General features: G+C 43.4%; 1 protein-coding gene across 2 annotated transcripts in view; it reads left to right on the top strand.

Moving 5' to 3' along the window:
• CRIM1 (cysteine rich transmembrane BMP regulator 1) overlaps nt 1-21,317 on the top strand; it is an 836,765-nt gene that overhangs the window by 386,999 nt on the left and 428,449 nt on the right. For both annotated transcript variants that reach the window (XM_088474447.1, XM_088474446.1), the window contains exon 4: nt 13,047-13,167. In XM_088474447.1, the coding sequence (XP_088330573.1) occupies nt 13,047-13,167 (121 nt within the window). The remainder of the gene's footprint in view (nt 1-13,046; nt 13,168-21,317) is intronic.

Raw genomic sequence — 21,317 nt, forward strand, 5'->3', positions numbered from 1 at the left:
CAGTTGCGGGAGAAAATGAAGAAGGAGCCGTTGACGTGTCACGTTCCGCTTCAGCTGACAGTGTGTTCACCAGCAGGTCTTTGCACCTCTGCAGGCTTGTGTCGGCCGGAAAGAGAGACACCACATAGGCTTTAAACCTAGGATCGAGCACGGTGGCCAAAATGTAGTGGTCTGATTTCAACAGATTGACCACCCTGGAATCCTGGCAAAGCGAATGAAGGGCTTCATCCACAAGTCCCACATGCCGAGCGGAATCGCTCCGTCTTAGCTCCTCCTTCACTTTCTCCAGCTGCTTCTGCAAAAGCCTGATGAGGGGAATGACCTGACTCAAGCTGGCAGTGTCTGAACTGACTTCACGTGTGGCAAGTTCAAAGGGCTGGAGAACCTTGCACAACACGGAAATCATTCTCCACTGCGCTTGAGTCAGGTGCATACCCCCTCCTTTGCCTATGTCATAGGTGGATGTATAGGCTTGTATGGCCTTTTGCTGCTCCTCCATCCTCTGAAGCATATAGAGGGTTGAGTTCCACCGCGTCACAACCTCTTGCTTCAGGTGATGGCGGGGCAGGTTCAAGAGTGTTTGCTGGCGCTCCAGTCTTCGGCACGCAGTCGCTGAATGGCGAAAGTGGCCAGAAATTTTTCGGGCCACCGAAAGCGTCTCCTGCACGCCCCTGTCGCTTTTCAGAAAATTCTGCACCACCAAGTTTATTGTGTGAGCAAAACATGGGACGTGCTGGAATTTGCCCAGATGTAATGCCCGCACAATATTGGTGGCGTTGTCAGATATCACAAATCCCCAGGAGAGTCTAAGTGGGGTAAGCCACTGGGCGATGATTTCCCTCAGTTTCTCTAAGAGTTTGTCAGCGGTGTGCCTCTTACTGAAACCGGTGATACACAGCGTAGCCTGCCTTGTAACGAGCTGGCGTTTCTGAGATGCTGCTACTGGTGACGCTGCTGCTGTTGCTGCGTAAGGTGATACATCTACCCAGTGGGCTGTCACAGTCATATAGTCCTTAGTCTGCCCTGTTCCACTTGTCCACATGTCCGTGGTTAAGTGGACCTTGTGTACAACGGCATTTTTCAGGACACTGAGGACACTTTCTGACGTTTCTGTACAGTCTCGGTATCGCCTGCCTAGTGAAGTGGAATCTAGACGGGATTTGGAACCGGGGACACACTACCTCCATCAATTGTCTAAATCCCACTGCACTAATGGCGGATACCGGACGCACGTCTAACACCAACATAGCAGTCAAGGCCTCAGTTATACGTTTTGCTTCAGGATGACTGCTGTCGTACTTCATCCTCCTCGCTAAGGACTGTTGGAGCGTCAATTGTTTAGTAAAAGTAGTGGTGTTCCTACTTCCTCTCTGGGATGATGAACGACTCCCAGCAGCAGCAACAGCAGCAGCGGCAGCAGTAGGCGTAGCAATGCAGGATCCTCCGGAGGAATCCCGGATAGGAGAGTCAGTCATGCCAGTGACATGGCCTGCAGGACTACTTCCGATCCTGACTTAGGAGGAAATTGACGAGGAGGGAGTTGACGGTGTGGTTTGCAGGCGCTTGGATACAACAGGACAACGGGATTTAGGTGTCCCTGGACTGCTTACGGTCTTAGCCAAAGTTTCTGAACTTGACAGTAACTTTTTATGAACGCGCTGCAGGTGCCGTATAAGGGAGGATGTTCCTAGGTGGTTGACGTCCCTACCCCTACTTATTTCACCTTTACATATGGTACATATGGCAAGACAGTTGTTGTCCGGATTTGGATAGAAATATTGCCAGACCAAAGAGGTGGAATGTTTGGTCTTCTGCCCAGGCATGACCGTGATGGGCTTTTTCATCCCACGGACAACAGCTGTCTCCCCCGGAGCCTGATTTAAACAAACCACATCACCATCAGAATCCTCCTCGCCAACTTCCTCCTCAGCGCCAGCTACACCAGTATCCTCATCCTGTTGTACTTCAACAGTGACATCTTCAATTTGCATATCAGCAAGTGGACTGTGGGTGCTCCTTTCAGCACTTGCAGGGGGCGTGCAAATGGTGGAAAGAGCCACCTCTTCCCGTCCAGTGCTGGGAAGGTCAGGCATCGCAACCACCACCACACTTGGACTCTCCTTGGGGATTTGTGATATCTTCTTAGAAAGCACAGTCCTTCGCTGTGCTTTTGCCAGCTTAACTCTTTTGATTTTTTTAGTGGGAGGAGGGCTTCCATCGTCATGTGAAGCTGAACCACTAGTCATGAACATACTAGGGATCGACCTTAGCCGTTCCTTGCCACTCCGTGTCGTAAATGGCATATTGGCAAGTTTACGTTTCTCTTCAGATGATTTAAATGTTTTTTTCAAGGTCATTTTCCTGAACTTTGTCATTTGGGATTGTATGTGCCCTCTACTATGACATTGGGAATCGGCCTTGGCAGACGACGTTGATGGCATGTTATCGTCTATGTCATGACTAGTGGCAGCAGCTTCAGCACTAGGAGGAAGTGGTTCTTGATCTTTCTCTATTTTATTATTATCGGAGAAAGTTTGGTCCTCCATTTATGTTATATCGATTTGATATATACGTGCGGCTAAACACAGAAAATATTTTTTTATTTTTGCTGGAGAGTAGTGCACTTTGTGGGTTACACCAGCCTTTAAGAAATGTGCCAGCCGGCTCTTTACTTATGGGACACAGGCGCACGCTTGGCGCTGCTCCTTTGTTGATGCACGTGCGGCTACTGCGCACACAATTCACAAACTCAGAAAAAAAATTTTTTTGTGGTTTGGAGTGTACTTTGGGGGTTACAGCACCCTTTAACGGTCAAGCCAGCCGGCCCTTTACTTATGACACAGGCGCACGCTTGGCACTACTTTGTTGATGCACGTGCGGCTACTGCGCACACAATTCACAAACACAGAAAATAATTTTTTTTTTGGTTTGGACTGGAGTGTACTTTGGGGGTTACAGCACCCTTTAACGGTCAAGCCAGCCGGCCCTTTACTTATGACACAGGCGCACGCTTGGCACTACTTTGTTGATGCACGTGCGGCTACTGCGCACACAATTCACTAACACAGAAAATATTTTTTTTTTGGTTTGGACTGGAGTGTACTTTCGGGGGTTACAGCACCCTTTAACGGTCAAGCCAGCCGGCCCTTTACTTATGACACAGGCGCACGCTTGGCACTACTTTGTTGATGCACGTGCGGCTACTGCGCACACAATTCACAAACACAGAAAATAATTTTTTTTTTGGTTTGGACTGGAGTGTACTTTCGGGGGTTACAGCACCCTTTAACGGTCAAGCCAGCCGGCCTTTTATTTATGACACAGGCGCACGCTTGGCACTACTTTGTTGATGCACGTGCGGCTACTGCGCACACAATTCACAAACACAGAAAATATATATTTTTTTGGTTTGGACTGGAGTGTACTTTCGGGGGTTACAGCACCCTTTAACGGTCAAGGCAGCCGGCCCTTTACTTATGACACAGGCGCACGCTTGGCACTACTTTGTTGATGCACGTGCGGCTACTGCGCACACAATTCACAAACACAGAAAATAATATTTTTTTTGGTTTGGACTGGAGTGTACTTTGGGGGTTACAGCACCCTTTAACGGTCAAGCCAGCCGGCCCTTTACTTATGACACAGGCGCACGCTTGGCACTACTTTGTTGATGCACGTGCGGCTACTGCGCACACAATTCACAAACACAGAAAATAATTTTTTTTTTGGTTTGGACTGGAGTGTACTTTCGGGGGTTACAGCACCCTTTAACGGTCAAGCCAGCCGGCCCTTTACTTATGACACAGGCGCACGCTTGGCACTACTTTGTTGATGCAAGTGCGGCTACTGCGCACACAATTCACAAACACAGAAAATAATTTTTTTTTTGGTTTGGACTGGAGTGTACTTTCGGGGGTTACAGCACCCTTTAACGGTCAAGCCAGCCGGCCCTTTACTTATGACACAGGCGCACGCTTGCCACTACTTTGTTGATGCACGTGCGGCTACTGCGCATACAATTCACAAACACAGAAAATTATTTTTTTTTTGGTTTGGACTGGAGTGTACTTTCGGGGGTTACAGCACCCTTTAACGGTCAAGCCAGCCGGCCCTTTACTTATGACACAGGCGCACGCTTGGCACTACTTTGTTGATGCACGTGCGGCTACTGCGCACACAATTCACAAACACAGAAAATATATTATTTTTTTAGCACTTGGGGGGAGCACCCCTGATGGACAGAGCACCCCCTGGACAACACTACAGCACCCCTTTAGGACTGGGACACTGCACAGGACTTTGGAGTGGACACAGCCCCTATGGAGAACTGACTGCACAACACAGTCCAGCCAGCCCCTATGGACTTTGAAGTAGTGGACACAGCCCCTATTAACAACAGCAGCACAGCACAACACAGCCAGCCCCTATGGACTTTGAAGTAGTAGACAACAGCAGCACTACACTACACTACACTACACAGCCCTAACTCCCACCCTCCCTCTTCACTGTCCACAGCCGAGTGAGAAAATGGCGCCGACGCGGGTACCTTATATAGGATCCAAAACCCGCGAGACTCGGAAGGCGGGATGATGACATTTTGCCTCGATTTCAGATCCGAGTCAGGCGGGAAAAGTCGAGCCTGACTCGGATCAGACTCGGATCGGGGGGGTTCGGATTTCAGAAATCCGAACCCGCTCACCCCTAATTCAGACCCACTCGATAGCGGCTGTCCGCTCGCAAGTGGGTCGATGGTGTGCACTGCGCATGCGCACGACGGCGGGAGCTCCGTCGTGCGCATGCGCCAGACGCGACGAGCGAAGGACTTTCCTTCGCTCGTTGTGTCTGATCAAAGGGGGCGTGCTGTCGATGTTGATTGACAGCACGCCCCCTTTGGTGGGCATGCCGGGGGCGTGCCTCCCAGACGGGGGCGTTCCCAAGGGAACGCCTACCGTCAGAAGCCGGCCCACTGACATCACTAGTGATGTCAGTGGGAGTGATTTTGGCTCTGATAGAGCCAAAATCTCTCCGGGCCTTGCGGTTGAGAAACTCAACCGCAGGCTCCGGCTCGCAGTGGCGATGGTCGCGATGGTCAAGACCATCGCGGCCATCAACCTGCACGCTCGTATGGGCTGTGGGTGGTGACCCACAGCTATACGAGCGTCCAGGAGGACGCTCCATAATTATGGAGGACGGCCCTCTTTCAGAGCGTGCGCTCTGCTCAGAGCGTCCGGCTCTGAATGACGGCCAATGTGCTTTATGTGTCACTCACATGTTGTAGACTAAGTACACAATAATATATTATAATAATATACTACAGTACTGTATATACATATATTTGATTATTTATTGTCAGACATCAGAGTTATTTCGAATATTATTTTTTCACTTTGTCAAATCAACCTAATTCATTCAACATGTGCACTTACTGTGATGCAGTTCAGCAGAGGAACCCTGAGGTCAACACTTGCTGGAGGTACCATCTAGGGACACTTTTACATTTCTTATACAATTTATATTTTTAATACCTTGTTTTATTTATTTATAAATAAGTTACATGATACAGAGTACATCACCTTTTAGCAGATAAAGGCAAATTGTAAGGTTGAGTGAGCCCTTAACTCCAATAGACCATTGAAAGGAATTTTCACCTTAGTGCTCGACTGCCTGTCAATTATATTGTTCCCTGTTAGTTATATTGATATACAGGAAACTGACTGTATGTTTCATTGTTCGTTTGGGTTCTGGCATTCTGGTAATAAATTGGCACCCTTTAGAGATGCTGACAGTATTTTAGAGCAAGTATTACAAATAAGTATTTGGGTTTGTCAGTGCAAATATTCTATACTGTTTTATAGACTGGGGGCCCTTGCTGTAGAATTCTGCAATTTGAGATGAGATTCCCTTCTTGCCTTATGGAATAAACTGCCGTCTTATATCCCTAAATCATATTTCAGCATACTACAGTAGACCTTAGGCTGTTAGTCTCACAATGGAGGAATATCTGTGTTAGACATATGGTATATCCACTGATGGAACAGGGTGACTTTTGTGAAATTGTGAATGTTGTAGTTCCACTCAATAAGCAACTGCTTTAAAGTTAACTAGGTGGAGAGAAACTTTTGAAGATTGCCTTTTCTCAGCGTGCCTTCAACTTCACAGCTTCTCTGAAGCCCTGAAATGTGTGATGTTTTTTTAGCTCTCTGATGTTTCTGTATGGATTGCTAGCACATTAATTCACAGCTATAGATGCTATCACAGTGAATGCCTAATGAGTCAATAGAAATACTAAGCACTTATTCATCAAATTTGTAAGAAATACAATTCCCATATATATGTATGTGTCATAGTCCCTCCCACTGTAAGTGCGATGTTCCGGCAGCTTTTTTGCATCATGTACTAAACATTTGAATGGAATGTAAAGTATATGACACACAAGGATGAGCAACGGATGTCAAGTTGTTATTGAGTTCTAACACAGTTTACTTTAGTACATTTTTTTGCTCACTTTAAGAATGTAACTGTGATCTGTACTGGGAAATAAGGTGGATGTCTATAAATGTATAACACCCATAGAGGTCTATTTACTAAGCTTTGTTAGGAGATAAAGTGAATGGTGATAAGGTACCAGCCAGTCACCTCCTAACTGCTATGTCACAGACTGTGTTTGAAAAATCGCAGTTAGGAGCTGATTGCCTGGTACCTTATCACCGTTCACTTTATCTCCTAACAAAGCTTAGTAAATACAGTAGACCCCATAGTTTCAGCATTGGGATAGATAGCGCACAGTGCTCATAGCGATTATAGTGATTTACAAACGTACTAATAGAAACGGGGTGTAGTCAGAAGGTATACAATGTCAACCTTTTTAATCTTGACACCATAATGTCGACATATGCATAACAATTTAGGTGTATGGACATAGGCATTAGGTCTGACGATGAACAAAATATATGACATATATAAGAAAAAATGCGTTTTTAGCATAGATATGCATCAGATATAAAACACATTTATTACATTTCATGAAATACACACAAAAATTAAATAACACTTATACTGGATATACACGTGCACACTATCCCTGGTAAGTCTTTCATAAAAAAGTCCTCACCATTTAAGGTGGTTGCGGTGGGCTAGCTTCCTGTAGCTGTGAGTCCGCACGGATGACTTATCTGTTTCTGGATTGCCTTTGAATTTTGAATGCACCAAAACACCCGATTGGGCTCCCTACAAAACGTGTTGCGGTGGTGCCGTGCTATATGCCCGGGACTCACAGCTACAGCAAGTTAGCCCACCGTAACCACCTTAAAGGTATGAAAGACTTACCAGGGATAGTGTGCATGATCCAGTATAAGTATCATGTTTTAATTTTTGTGTGTATATCATGAAATTTAATAAATGTGTTTTATATCTGATGCATATCTATGCTAAAAACAAATTTTGTCGATTTTTTCTTATATATGTCATATGTTTTGTTCATCGTCAGACCTAGCGCCTATGTCCATACATCTAAATTGTTATGCATATGGTATTATAGGTAGTAGTTGTGTTGCCCCTATTGGTTCTGTTTATTGTGCAAGCATTGATGTCACTAAGGGGCCTATTCATCAAGACTAAAATAACGTTTTTAAGGACATTTTCCTTAAATAACGTTATTTTGGTATTCATGAACAGACTTAGCACAGGAGATATCACAGATATCTCCTTGCTAAGGGCCTGATTCAGAGCCGGACGCTGTTTGCGGCCGCTCGTTCAGAAAAAGGGGCTGGCTATTTAAATTAAGCGCTCGCTCTTTGCGGTCTGTTGACGCCTCTATGTCTGAACGAGCGAACAAAACATGCGCTCGCCATTTTGTAAAAAACGCCCCCTGACCGCTCGCATCCTACGTCATCTCCGCTATTTATTTGATTAATCGAGTACATCGAAAGGCATCTGAACTGCTCGCAGTGCTTGTGGTTGGATTTTCCTACCGCAATCATGCGAGCAGTTCAGGCTAAGAAACAACCAAGTGATGTTGTCGATGACGCTGCTTTGTTAATTATGCACACCCTTAAAAGGCCCGTTTTGACCTTTTGGCACGCCTGCGTTCGGATCTCCACTCCCCGTTTTCAAGCACCTTCCCCTGTTACCACCCACAAACGCCTCATTCTGTCACTCAAATTATCAGGCATTCGCTATTTTAGAAGCACACAATTTCCGACCGCAATGACTGGTTCGCGCATGCGTATTACCAGCCGTACGCATGCGCAGTTGTGCGAATATCGCTCGGAACGAACGAGCGACCGCTTACGAGCGGCTCTGAATCAGGCCCTAAGTTCCCCTGCGTTAATTTCCACACTCCCCATACATTAGTATGGGGATGTGGAAATTGTGGTATTCATCAAATTCCGAAAATTATGAATTTTCGGAATTTGATGCAGTTACTATTCGCCACTGTGAGGTGGCGAATAGCAGAATCGACTTACCTGTATCTGCGTGTGCAGGTCCCCCGACGAGTCCCTCCGGCGCTCTGCTCTGTCCTCAGGCTCCGGAGGCTGGTCGGACATGTGTGCTCCCCAGCAGAGCACAAGAAAGTTTAGAAAAAAAAAAAAAGTTTTTTTATTTTTTCTAATCTGTCATGTGGTCTGCTGGGAAACCACATGACAGACCAGCAGGACGGAGCCGGAGGCTGCTGCACGGACAGGTAAGTCGGGGGGGGGGGGGTGAGCGGAGGGGTGGGAGATCGTCGGGGGGGTACACAAACTTAACGCATCTGTAGGCTGTACTGCTCATGCGCTGGTTTTACAGATGTAACAGCGCATGCGCAGCACTGTTTCCAGACGCGATAAGGTAGTGTAGGCAGGGAAAAGTATCTATTTCCCGAAAAGCTGTCATCGCAAAAATGACAGCTTTTCGGAATAGATACTTATGGAGAGGTGGAATGGTGAATTACACCTATAATTAGGTAGAACTCCATGCGAGTTCTAAACCTATTTATCTCTAGAGAATTTTTAGGTTTAATGAATAGGCCCCTAAGTCTTCCATAATGTCGACAGTTATGATGTTATGATGGTCTTTCAAACTGACAACAGTATGCTGTCTTTACTAAGCATGTTGTATATCTGACTTGTAAAGGATAGTATAAGGAAATTATAAATGGCTCTTCACTAGTTATCAGCAACCTTTTAAGACAGGGGTGGGGAACCTTTTTTATGCTGAGGGCCATTTTGATATATATAACATTATTTGCGGGCACCTCCGTGTGATGTCACATGGGGCGGACCCACAATTGCTGTTGATTGCAGCAATGCTCAAGCATCCTGAGGATATTCTGGGGAGCTGTAAGGGCAGCAGTGTGACCGTCCGAAGTGTCCTAAGGACGTTCCAGGCGGCACTGCTGCATAGATTCTGCAATTCTACACACCCTGCTAGCCAGATGAGACTAGTGGAAAATAGTTCAGAGGGAAAGGCCAAATGATTCACAGGGCCCTATATGGCCCCCGGGCCTGAGGTTCCCCATCCCTGTTTTGAGACACCATGGTATAGCCCAAGAAAACCCAAGATACGAAATGAAAAAGATGGTGTGATAGAAAAAGCTGCTACCTTACACAGACATACAAGTGCATATAGAGAAGAATATTTACATAACAACCTCCCTTTATATGTAAAGATAAACAAATGCAGCGTAGTGTAATATATTTTAAATGAAGATTGAAGATTAAAATAAGTATAAGTGACACTTGATGGTCAACATAACCAGTTATACAGGAAACTGACTTTACATTAAAATCCTTACAGATGTATATTTTATGTAAATGCTTATCAACAGCTAAAATTACCTCAGCTGTATAAATTAAAAGCACCTGTATAGGTGTATATAAAAGTTTTATTAATACATAATCATATAAAAATATTGTATCCAAAACCTGTGAAAAAGGATGGCAACTTCACCAGATCATTGCAGTAAATAGGCAGGTATTATATAGGGGACTCCGGAATCTCCTAAGCCTCCATCTCTGCTGCTGCCTGGATAAAGAATTCCTGAACATCTCCCCTTTGCCGACGCATTTTGACACTCGGGGGTAAATTTACTAAGGTGAGAGTTTTTAGAAGTGGAGATGTTGCCCATAGCAACCAATCAGATTCTAGCTATTATCTTCTAGAAGCTGCTAGTTAAATGTTAAGTAGAATCTGATTGGTTGCTATGGGCAACATCTCCACTTCTAAAAACTCTCACCTTAGTAAATGTAACCCTACTGGTCTTTTATTCAAGGTATGGAGATACTGTATCAAGGAGCTCCCTTTTATAGGGTTTCTGAGTGGACTTCCGGTTCCTTACCATGCACACTTGATGATGATGTGTATGGCTTCATCCATGGCCTCTTCTTCTTTTCGTACCTCCTTTCTGAACTACCAGCAGTGGAGGTATAAAGACAAGGGAAGTATAACTAAACATGACCACTTGTGTGTGGCCATATTAGAAATGGATGCCGGTGAGAACAAAAGCTTTTCCAGCATTAGGTGAACCAATCAGTGTGTTATCTTCCACCTCTCAGTTGTTTTTTTTATTTTTTTTTCTTCTTCTTCTTCTTATTATTATTATTATTTATTTATTTTGCTTCCACATCAAGGGTAATATGTCATTGATGGAGAAATGCACTGTAAGAAAAATGTTGAGATTGCAAGGCTGTAAGGCTACAAGACTTAGCATTGTTATCGCAAGCCATTGATAACCTGACATTCTGACATCCCTTTCCAAAGCATCTATCATTCTATATTGAAAATGTGTCATATTTTGCAAGCGAGAAATGAGATGTGAGTTTCAAAGGATTCTATACTTAGCAATATTTCTCTATGACTTCCTAAAGTAAAGCGTTTAATACTAATAAATCATTTGCAAGTCAGAAGTTACAGAACAGCTCACTTCAAAAGAATTAAACTGTAAAAATGACCGCAATTGAAAGACCTTGTAGTGGGAGTTAAAAGATAAGGGAGAATTCACCAGATGCAAATAAAGGGATACCATAAAGGAATTTACAAGTCATCATTCTCATAGAGTTGGGTTAAACTAAGGAATAGAAAATTAAAAAGCCTTCACATCCATCTTTCACTAGGCGTAAGTGTGTGATGGAAAGGGCTGAAATGTGAAATAAAATAAAAAAAATTATAACTGAAAATTTTACTAATTAGAGAAAGCAATAAATGTCAATTATATTTACACATGGAACAAAAATATAATTAAAACGTTTCTGTCAATGTAAAAATATAAGTAACACATAGGGTTCTTGTAACAGTTTTGCATAACTTGGGTAGGGTCATTAAGTGTAATTAACAAAATTGCATCTGCACATGTTTTGTAACATTCTAAGCTTACTTTTACACCCATTGGTAACAGCATGGCTTAGGGCATCAAGATGGTGGCAGTGCACCTTATGATAGAAGGGCATGACAGTGTCAGGTGTTTGAGAATGCGCAAACACTTTGTGTAGTAGAATATTTGCACTACTGATGACTGGGCACATTGTCTGCACAGTGGTAATCACCAGAGTCGTGCTCTAACGTTTGCACATGGTGATCAATTAGACACATTTTGCAATTCTCCTTTTTTTTAGCTTTCCATAACCGTTTTTTTTTTTTTTAAATACATTACAGTGTTAAAAGAATGATCTATTTTTGCATGGAGTTCTAATTAATGACTGAAATATATTAGCATAAATATGTTAGTATGTAGTAAAGAAATTAAAGAACAACTGAGCTTAATTATTATTTATAGAAGTTAGTCACACAAAATGTCTGCTTCCACTGTGCATACACTAAGTGAATTGTTCTCATTTAATATCATTGTGGTATGTTACTGGGAAAGTATAAATGCAAATATAGAGCAAAACCTATTATCTAGCATAGCATTTTTGCAGACATAAAGGATATAGTATTAGTTATCCGAAAATATTTATTCTTTTGGTTCTTGAGACAGCTGTCTAGATAATCAGCACAGTATTTATTACATGAATTATTTGTTATGAGGTTTCATTATTATTAATTATATATTTTATATAGCACCAATGTATTCTTCAGCACTGTACTGAGTATACAATGACAAAAAGGTAGAGTTTAATGCAACATATGGTGAGGGGTCCTACTCAGCGTTCTAGCTAGGATTTTTTTAAGGGTCTATCTACAGTTCAGTTCATACTTGCCTACTTTTGGTTTCCCTCACAAGGAGGGGCCCAGAGAGGAGACGAGACTGGCCACTTTAGTGGGTGGAACTGGACTATCATTTCCTTAGGCCCCGCCCCCTTCATGGGAAAATGCAGCTAACTGCAGGTTTGTAGGGAGAGGGTGGAGCTAAAATGATAAGATTCGCTGTACTTTAGCCCCGTTCCCTCCCTACGGACCCGCGATTCCCATCAAATTTCTCCCCATCCTGCCCACTTCAATAGGAAGTGGGCGGGATGCAGGAGATCCGGCCACGCTGCTGGGTGTACAGGGGACTAACCGAAAAATTGTGAGTCCCCCGCACCTTCAATGAGAGTAGGCAAAGATAGTTCACTTCTATCTGGAATATGACAACATTTTCTATAACTAATTTACACTATCGAGCATTCAAACTATGCACTACACAGTATAAGATTGTTTCTACAAGACCAATTGTAGAAATAAAAAGAGCAAGCACTAAAATATCATATTCAGTTCTAAGCAATGGCTGTGAAGTGCCCCCAGAACGGTTGGGTGAATGCTATTCACTGCCAGTAATATCGCTAATTTTCCCTCACACTCCATAGAAGTGTGAAGAAAAAGTAGCAGTGCTAATGTAGCATATGCTACCATGATCTGTGTAGTAGAACGTGGCAGAAAATGTAATCTCTTCCTCTGTATCCCGTTTGTATCAGCTATGTGCATTCAAGCCTTGCCTAAATTAGTCTGACATAAATCAGAATATTGAGGTCAATTACCTTCAGACAGACAGAGACACGCCACTGGTAACCCACACAACATATTACATTGCGTGCCATTCATGTGAGTATATGACTGTTGGATATGTTGATAACCCTCTTGTCCTTTTTAAGTTTTCAGTGTGGATTGCAGTACTGTGGAGTGCCTTTCAGTCCAGCAAGTTGTGTGCCCATCGGATAGCTATGAGACCCAAGTTCGACTGACGGCTGATGGATGCTGCACGCTGCCAACAAGGTTAGTCACCAACTGCATTGGTACTCATTGTTTCTTATTTATAAGATTGAATATACAGACCCATCTTCACGGGACCTTCTGCTAATTTGTGCTATTTGGTGACTATATTCCTTTAACATTTTCAGATGTTTCACAAAATATATTAAGGGTTTTAATAGAAATCTTCTTTTGTTATTAGTAATAGACCTAAGAGCATCGTTCAGAAGGTTATAAACACTTCTGTGGTATTGAATGGGAGATGTGGTCAAGCAGGAGAGCGTCAGATGTGAAGACTCTGCATGCACTTCTGTCATAGCTGAAGAAGTGTTAGGTGATGGGAAGATGGCGTTTACCAATCAATGATAAGTGTCACCATGGGAGTGTTTTATTGGTTGGAAAGCTGCACCATTTTAAAATACTACATAGCTCTTTAGTGAGTTAATTAGTACGGTAACCGCTGCTAATGACTCAATGTCCAGGTACAGGAGTATATGGGCCCCAGAAGTGGTTTAAGAGAGGAGGGAGCCCATGTGCTGGCTCCAATCGGACCCCCTCCTCTCCGATGTTGTGCCAGAGTCTACTGCACATGCACAGGTCTCATGAAACATGGTGCCCGCTCGAATCACCTGGAAATAACCATGATGGCCTTTTCCCCATGATTTCTACAGCCATAGCGGTATATTTATATGGGTGCAGCATGTGCGGTGTGTGGGGTCCCCTGGACCTGTACACAATGCACCCATTATAGATACGCCCCTGATGGGACCTCCCAGCATGGCCCAACAATTAGACATTAAGGAGGATATAAATATGACAATAGTAGGATAAAAGTGAAGTGGCCTGGGAATTAGACCAAGTCAATATATATTTTTGGTTAAGTTAAAGGTCTATTATGTTTCTTTCTTTTCCTGTTTATTTCTTTTAATTTTTTCATATATATTGTGACTATGTCTATCACTTATTTTGCTTATTTTAGCATATTGGATATTATATTTGTATTTGTATACTCCATGTATACTTTATGGATGCTATTTTGGAAAAAATTAATAAAAAGTACTTTAAAAAAAAGATTGAGGGCACACTAATAGAGCCAGGGCCATTGGAGAAGACTGCCAGTTGGTGTGAGTTAGCTGGAGTAGGTCCAAGGTAGAAGGTAGCTATACAGCAAGAACTGGCTGCTCACATTTTCTTCATGTACAGTATCTTTCTCTGCAAGATAAAATGCACTTATGATTTGATGTTAATAATTTTTTTTAAATTACAGCAAGTACTGTAGCACCATTGCTACATGCTCAGTGGCTACAATACATTGAGCTATTCACTTACAGAGGCGTCACCGGGTCTGGTGGCACCCGGTGCGCACTCCTAATCTCCCCCGTGAGGCGGAGCTGCACGCGCCCGAAAAGGGGTTGTGGCCTACCATAAAGTGGGCTTGGCCTCGCGGGAACTCCCAATAGCATCACTCCGGGGGCGTGCTCATTATCCCCGGACATGCTTGGCTGTGCCCAGAGACTGTGCCTGCACTGCTGGCTCCTCCATTGTGACAGGAGCCGAGTGTTGTATTAGAATGTGACACTGCAGCACCTGGCTCCTCTCAATGAGGAGAAGCCGACATTTTGGGGTGACACGCGGTTCAGCCCGCACCTACACTCATATCTGTCACAATGTTTTTCAAACTTAAATATTAAAAAAGCTAACATCAAACATTTCTTTGCCTAATTGTACCTAGCATAAAGAAAACTATTTACCCAACAGGGTACATCTTCTTGTTGCACCATACACCCTCCACCCCCCTCTTACAACCAACCAACCATCATAGATGTATATTTATGGTCCCAGCTCCAAGCGACAGATCAGGGGACACTTGAGCATGGGGCTGAAAATATTCAAGGGCCTATTATGAGAAGCAGAGGAGTTGTGACCTGATCTGTGTGGGTGGGGCCAGTGCAATGCGGGCGTTTACACCCCTACACTATCAGTCCCAATGTCTGCCTAATTATGTTACATTTTGTGAGGAAAATAGATATTCCATTTTTAATACTTATGATTTATGGCCTACCATGTGGCCAGCTAGTGGCTAGTCATCATCATGCTTTGATGATGATGGGCCTATTTTTATATGGAGGCCTGGAGCTGGAGCTCTATCCACCCCATTGTTAATCTGGCCCTCTCAGCTCCTACCACTTTTCTTTTTTTCTTCTTAATTAAATACATGGATAAATGGTTGTAATATGTGAATACAGATGTGTCAACATACACCTATCCTCAAATCGTGCTAAATAGCCATTGCCTTTGCGCTTTAGCCACGACATGTCACTTTTTCTTAAAATATGTGTCTTAATCTGCTACTTTATACCAAACCTTTGTGATAAATACTAATCTTAAGTACCTTTGTTTGTGACTAGATGCAAAATTCAGGAAAGAGTACAAGGCATGGGAATCCCTACCCAGCGAAGAGCATATAAATCGTACCAGGTGTTTAAGGATACATCTGTAGTTATTTATAAATATACAAACTAATAAATTCACAATGCAGTGTTGATCTCCTAGCCTGTGTGAGTGGGATTATAGTTGATTATAATGAAAGGCGTCTATGTACACACGTTTAGAAACTACTTAAAGCCTGCCCCATGGATGTAATATTTTCATTAGGTAAATACAAAGGTAACATATAACATAGGAGTAGTATGTATGGGGCGACGAGAGGAATGGAGGGTTACTAATTACCTTGTTCGAGGGGCCCAACAAGGACCCGGTCTGGGCCTGGGTCAGCCGCTAAGGAGGACATTGTTCTGTACAATCGTCGGTGACTCTTTGACAGAAAAACTGTTTTTTCCTGTTTCTTTTGAGGGGTGCGGCCATTCCTCCACCGGGATTCGGCCATGTTCCCTCAGTATCCGGCACGTGGCAGCTCCCCCTGTTAATGTGACTTCATGGAGAGCAAACATTAGGCAACAGCAAAAAATAATAGCAATAATGATTTGCTAATTATCTGTTTATGAATTGGGTAAGATACCATTGTATGGTGAGGATTGTGTACATAGACGCCCTTTTACTTTACGTAACACTTTGATATGAGAGGGAAGTACCTCTGAGTCTTCATCATGGATCTATCATGGATTCATATGTGCGTGTGACCAGCTGTAGATGCTGCGTTGGCTGTGGTTAGATGAAGACATGAATCACATTATGTAGCCTATGAGCTGACTTTTTGTCTCCCTTATAGATAATGTAGGACATCATCTGCAACATCATCATTTGACTGACAGTCCCAAATTTATTCACTGAACTTGCCTTATCAAGTGTTTGGAACTGTCACTCATCTGTCCTCCGTTACATTATAGCCATAATAAAGGGATTGCTGTAAGTATAGCTTTTTGCTGTACACAATTGGACCTTCCATCATTTTGGCCTGGAAAAGTTATCACACTAAGCAGTGACACATTGGAGCGATATGCTGTATACATTGCATGTTTAGTAACTGTATTTAGCCTTCGAGAATTGAACAGTAGAAACCAGTTAATACTTACATCAGGTATGATGCGCTTGGAAAATAACTATGACAAGGTCCCTTTGCTTACAAACCATTTTTTAATAAAAATTGTCAAGGTCTTTTAGTTTATGTTAATTTTAATTTACTTTAATTTGTTATTGTCTACTGTAAAGCGTCCATGAGTTCACTTTATTCAAATAGAAAATTGTAGTAATTATTTTGAGAAGTGCAACTAGCGTTAATGTACACATTGTAGAAGAGAAAAACAGGTATTAGCTGGATAGATTCAAGAGTTATTTATTTTCTCTGGTATTCAATTTTTTTTTAATTCATCATCACACTTTGCATATATCAACGTACCTTAATGGAATTAATATTGGCAAACGGCCAGACACATGAAGGGCAGGGAGCAGTTTGATAATGGAGTAAGAAGGAGTTTTCCATATTATTAGCGGCCAGATCCTGATGGGAGAGCAGGAGCTTGTATGGGGACTAATGATTAGGTAAATCGCCATTACTGTTTGAGCACACAAGCATGGCTTTTCAATCACAAGGTACAAATAAAACCCTTTTCCGCATCACGCAACCTAGGCAAAAATGAGTAACGGGAACAGTCAAGAAACAAATTAGGGATAATTCATTGGCATTGTGTTTTCTGTATAACAGTAAAAAGAAACTGCTTGTAGCTCACATGTAATCCAAAATAATCAAGTTGAAGGATTTCGCAATGCATTAATCATCTCTGAGACAGATTTATAACCTAGCTGTTAATAGCCTAATTTCATAACATGCTGAAACAGAAGCTCCAGGGAGAGTTTAAGATACGACTGGTCGGTAAATCTTAGGCCCGATAGCTAAGAGAAAGAGAATGTGTACAGAGAAAAAGGAGGACAGAAAAGAAATACACATAAACTGCAGCAATTAAGGCACAGCCCCACTTAGTAATGTATATTGGATTTGCAATAAAGAAAAAGACATGTAATTTCATGTCTAGATCTTTTTATGGCTTGTTCATAGTTCAGTAGGTATGTTTAATAACTTTTCAAAATTAACCCAACAGAACAAAAAGTGCAATAAAATATGAATCAGATATGTAATGCTTTCTGCAAGTGGCAAGTTCAAATGATGTATCCTAATAGGCAGTAAGTAAGGAACACAGTATAACTAAATATTTCTGACCAACGGGGGCAGGGCCGTCTTAACAGCATTGTAGGCCCTGGGGAAAGCAATGCACTCGGGCCCCTATGTTTGAACACCCACTGCCTCCACCCCCCTCTCATTAATAAAATCAGACCCCAGATCGGAGATCCACTGCCCCCTCTCCCCAGTTAATAAAATCAGACCCCAGATCGAACGGCCAAATGCTATAGCCCCAATTAATAAAAGCAAGCCCCAGATCAAGCAATCGCGCACAAATAAAAGAGAAAAAAAAATCATATTTACCCGGAGTGGGCTACCAGGTCGGTGCAGCAGGAAGGTGGGGGCAGCCGAAGTGGGCGGAGCAGGGGCATGTCAACACGATTGCGTCATCGCTTCCCCGCCCCCATTTTATAATGCTGATATTACCGGCATTACAAAGCAGGGGGCGGGGCTACGAAGACGCGAATCATCGCGAATCACATCATCGCCCCCCCAACCTGCCCAATTTCACGGGCAGGCGTGGCGGGTCACGGGGGGCCGGCGAACAATGCAGGGGACTTGCCTACTCTTGCGGGGTGCCGGGAGCTCCCAACAGTCTCGAGAGAGTAGGCAAGTATGCCCTGAATTAAAAAAAAAAATCATAACTTGCCACTCCTGCGACCTTCACCGTCTCTCCACATGTTTTCATATAGTGAATGGCTGCCAGCACTCTGATTGGTGGATAGCTCCAGCCATGCCATGCTGACTGACATTCACTGTCTGGCTGCAGGCTGTGACTCGGGTAGAGAATGCTGCCTGGCCGCTCTGATTGTGTAGAATTCATAATCAGAGCAGCCAGGAAGCTTCTTTCTCTGTCTGCCTCTAAGCTGGCTGCCCTATGCACGAAGCGAGCGGCGCACACTCCATGGACAGTGAATGATTCCATATTCTGCGGAAATTACGTAATACACTCATTTGCCATAAAACTGAGACCATTCACAGTTCATTCCACCACACCCCTGCATTAAATGGTATCTTCCACACTTGTAGTACCATATATAGGCAGATATCTCCACTTGTTATATAATTTGCATTCAAAATGGCAGTGTATCACAATTTAAGCGACGTTGAACGAAGATTGACAGTAGGTGCCAGAGAGGTGGGTCATTCCATCGATCATGGACAGCGTCATCTGGCACACAGTGGGGTAGATGTATGAAGCTCTGGAAAGTGATAAAGTGCAGAGTGATAAACGACCAACCACTCAGCTCTCAACTGTCATGTTACAGGCTGTGTTTGAAAAATGACAGTTGGGAGCTGATTGGTTGGTCGTTTATCACTCTGCACTTTATCACTTTCCAGAGCTTTATACATCTGCCTCATTGTAACATCTGACCATTGTGTGACATTACCGCAGATAACAGCAAAATGTAATCCTGGGACCACAAGTAACATTAGCGTTCTAACAGTACAGCGTTCTCTTTCTTTTATGGGGTACAGGGGCCAACGGCCCACTCGGGTCCAATTGCTGACCCCACGGCACAAGGCTCTGCGCATCGCCTGGGCTCATGTATACCAGCACTGGATGCAAGATGAATGTAAATATGTAGCCTGGTTCAATGAGATTCGATTTATAACTGTTTTGGGCAGATGAATGATTATGCACGTGGTGAAAACCCTACAAGGTAATGGACCCCACATGCCATCAAGTGAGAGTTAAGAGCGGCCGTGTCCCTGTGTGGAGTTTTTTCAGCTGGTTCTCATTGGTACCTCTGAGACATCTGTAGACATCACTGACTGTCAGATGCTACGTAACCATCATTGCGGATCATTTGTACCTGTTCATGTCATGCATTCACTCATACAGGAGTGGGCTCTTTCATCACAACTATGCGCCAATGCACATGTCCACAGCCACCAGATTATGCCTGGAGGAGCATCTGTCTGAGTTTGGCATCATGAGTTTGGCCCCCTCGTTTGCCGGATTTGAACCCAATAGAACACATGTGGGAAGTATTTCGACGTGCCATCAATGGCAGGTTCCCACACTGGTGAATATTAGGGAATTGTGGGCCATTATTCAGGAGGCATAGTGTACACTATCTACACAGTACTTCAGAAAGCTCATGGAGTCCATGTCCCGTAATGTTGCTACTGTAATCTGATCAAAAGGAGGACCTGCAGATTACTAGACAGGTTTCTCTGTTTTTCTGGTGCATGACTGTATGGTGATGATATATGAATGAAAGATAATAATACATTTGTGCAGTCTTAGCCGCTTGATGTGATAGAATGATGTGACCACGCCAGGCTGGGCTTTTCCTGACATGGTCACATGTAATGCAGCCAGTCAGAAACACCCACTAGGCAGCTGGTGGAAAAGCAGCCACCAATCTCAGAGGGACCGCCGGACCCTCTGCATTATTGTATCCTCCCCAAGTGTCTGCCATGCAGCTGATCACTGCTGATAGGGCAGCCCAGTGGTACTCCCTTGATCTACATTTCCCAAGCAGCGCTCCTCTCTGCAGCCACCAGTGAAATGTAAATCAAGCAGCCCTCAGACAGCCAGTGTACACCCGGCGGCCTCAGAGAGGAGTAGCAGCCTGGGAAATGTAAAGTAGAGGTGTTCCGATTATCGATATTTCGCTGGTATAAAAATCTTAATGTTTTGTGTTTTAAAAAATGATGTTTTTTAAAAATAAAAAAAAATTGTGTTAAATACGTTTTAGATATTCCTTATTCAGCCATGAAAAAAATTTACATTTCTGAACTTTTTTTTAAATATTAGCTAGTTAAATGGTTAAACTTCAAATTATTATTCCCTGCAGCTGAAAATATGTCAAAGCATTTAAAGGACTCCATTTCGACTAACCATGCCTTCCAACTTTTGAGATTAATTAATCGAGGCCAGAGGGTATGGCTGTATCACAAAGGGTTTGGGGCTGTGATCTCTCTGTCATTCGACCATACCCTCTGTCCTGATTCATGCATCTCAAATGTTGGACTCAAAGCCAAGTCACAATGGGAGTGTGATGTGTTCCATACTCCCCTCTAGACATCTATAGGACCAGCGAACAGGGGATACTGCCCAACTGTCCATCCCAAATTAGGTCAAAGCTTTTGGAACATTTGGGAGGTATGCTAATCCTTTTAATCCAGGTGTTACATATGTTTCAGTAAAAATAGTTTTATTAAATTAAAGATTTCTATAGTGAAATTACAGTATGTATTTAATATGTCCCCGGTAAGACTAGAACATAATTAATAGGTCTGTTAAGGTGGGTACACCAGTGCCATATCAAGGCCCACATGGGCCTGGAGCTGAATATTATGAAGGACCTATTGCATGCCGCTGCAGGAGGTGTAACTAGTGATGGGAGTAATGTGATCAGTGCTAGACATTGTAGGGAGGGCTTGTGAAACCTTCCCCTCAGGGCCATCCCTGAAGAGATTGTTGCCTTAGGTAAAATTTTAGCTGGTGAACCCCCTCCCCTTCTTCCACAGAAATAGGTACCACTAAGAGAAGCAACGTTGCATCCCACACGGTGTGCTTCCCTGC

The sequence above is a fragment of the Taudactylus pleione genome, unplaced genomic scaffold (genome assembly GCF_031769625.1).
Source record: "Taudactylus pleione unplaced genomic scaffold, aTauple2 ptg000154l, whole genome shotgun sequence".
In the NCBI taxonomy this organism is placed as follows: Eukaryota; Metazoa; Chordata; class Amphibia; order Anura; family Myobatrachidae; genus Taudactylus; species Taudactylus pleione.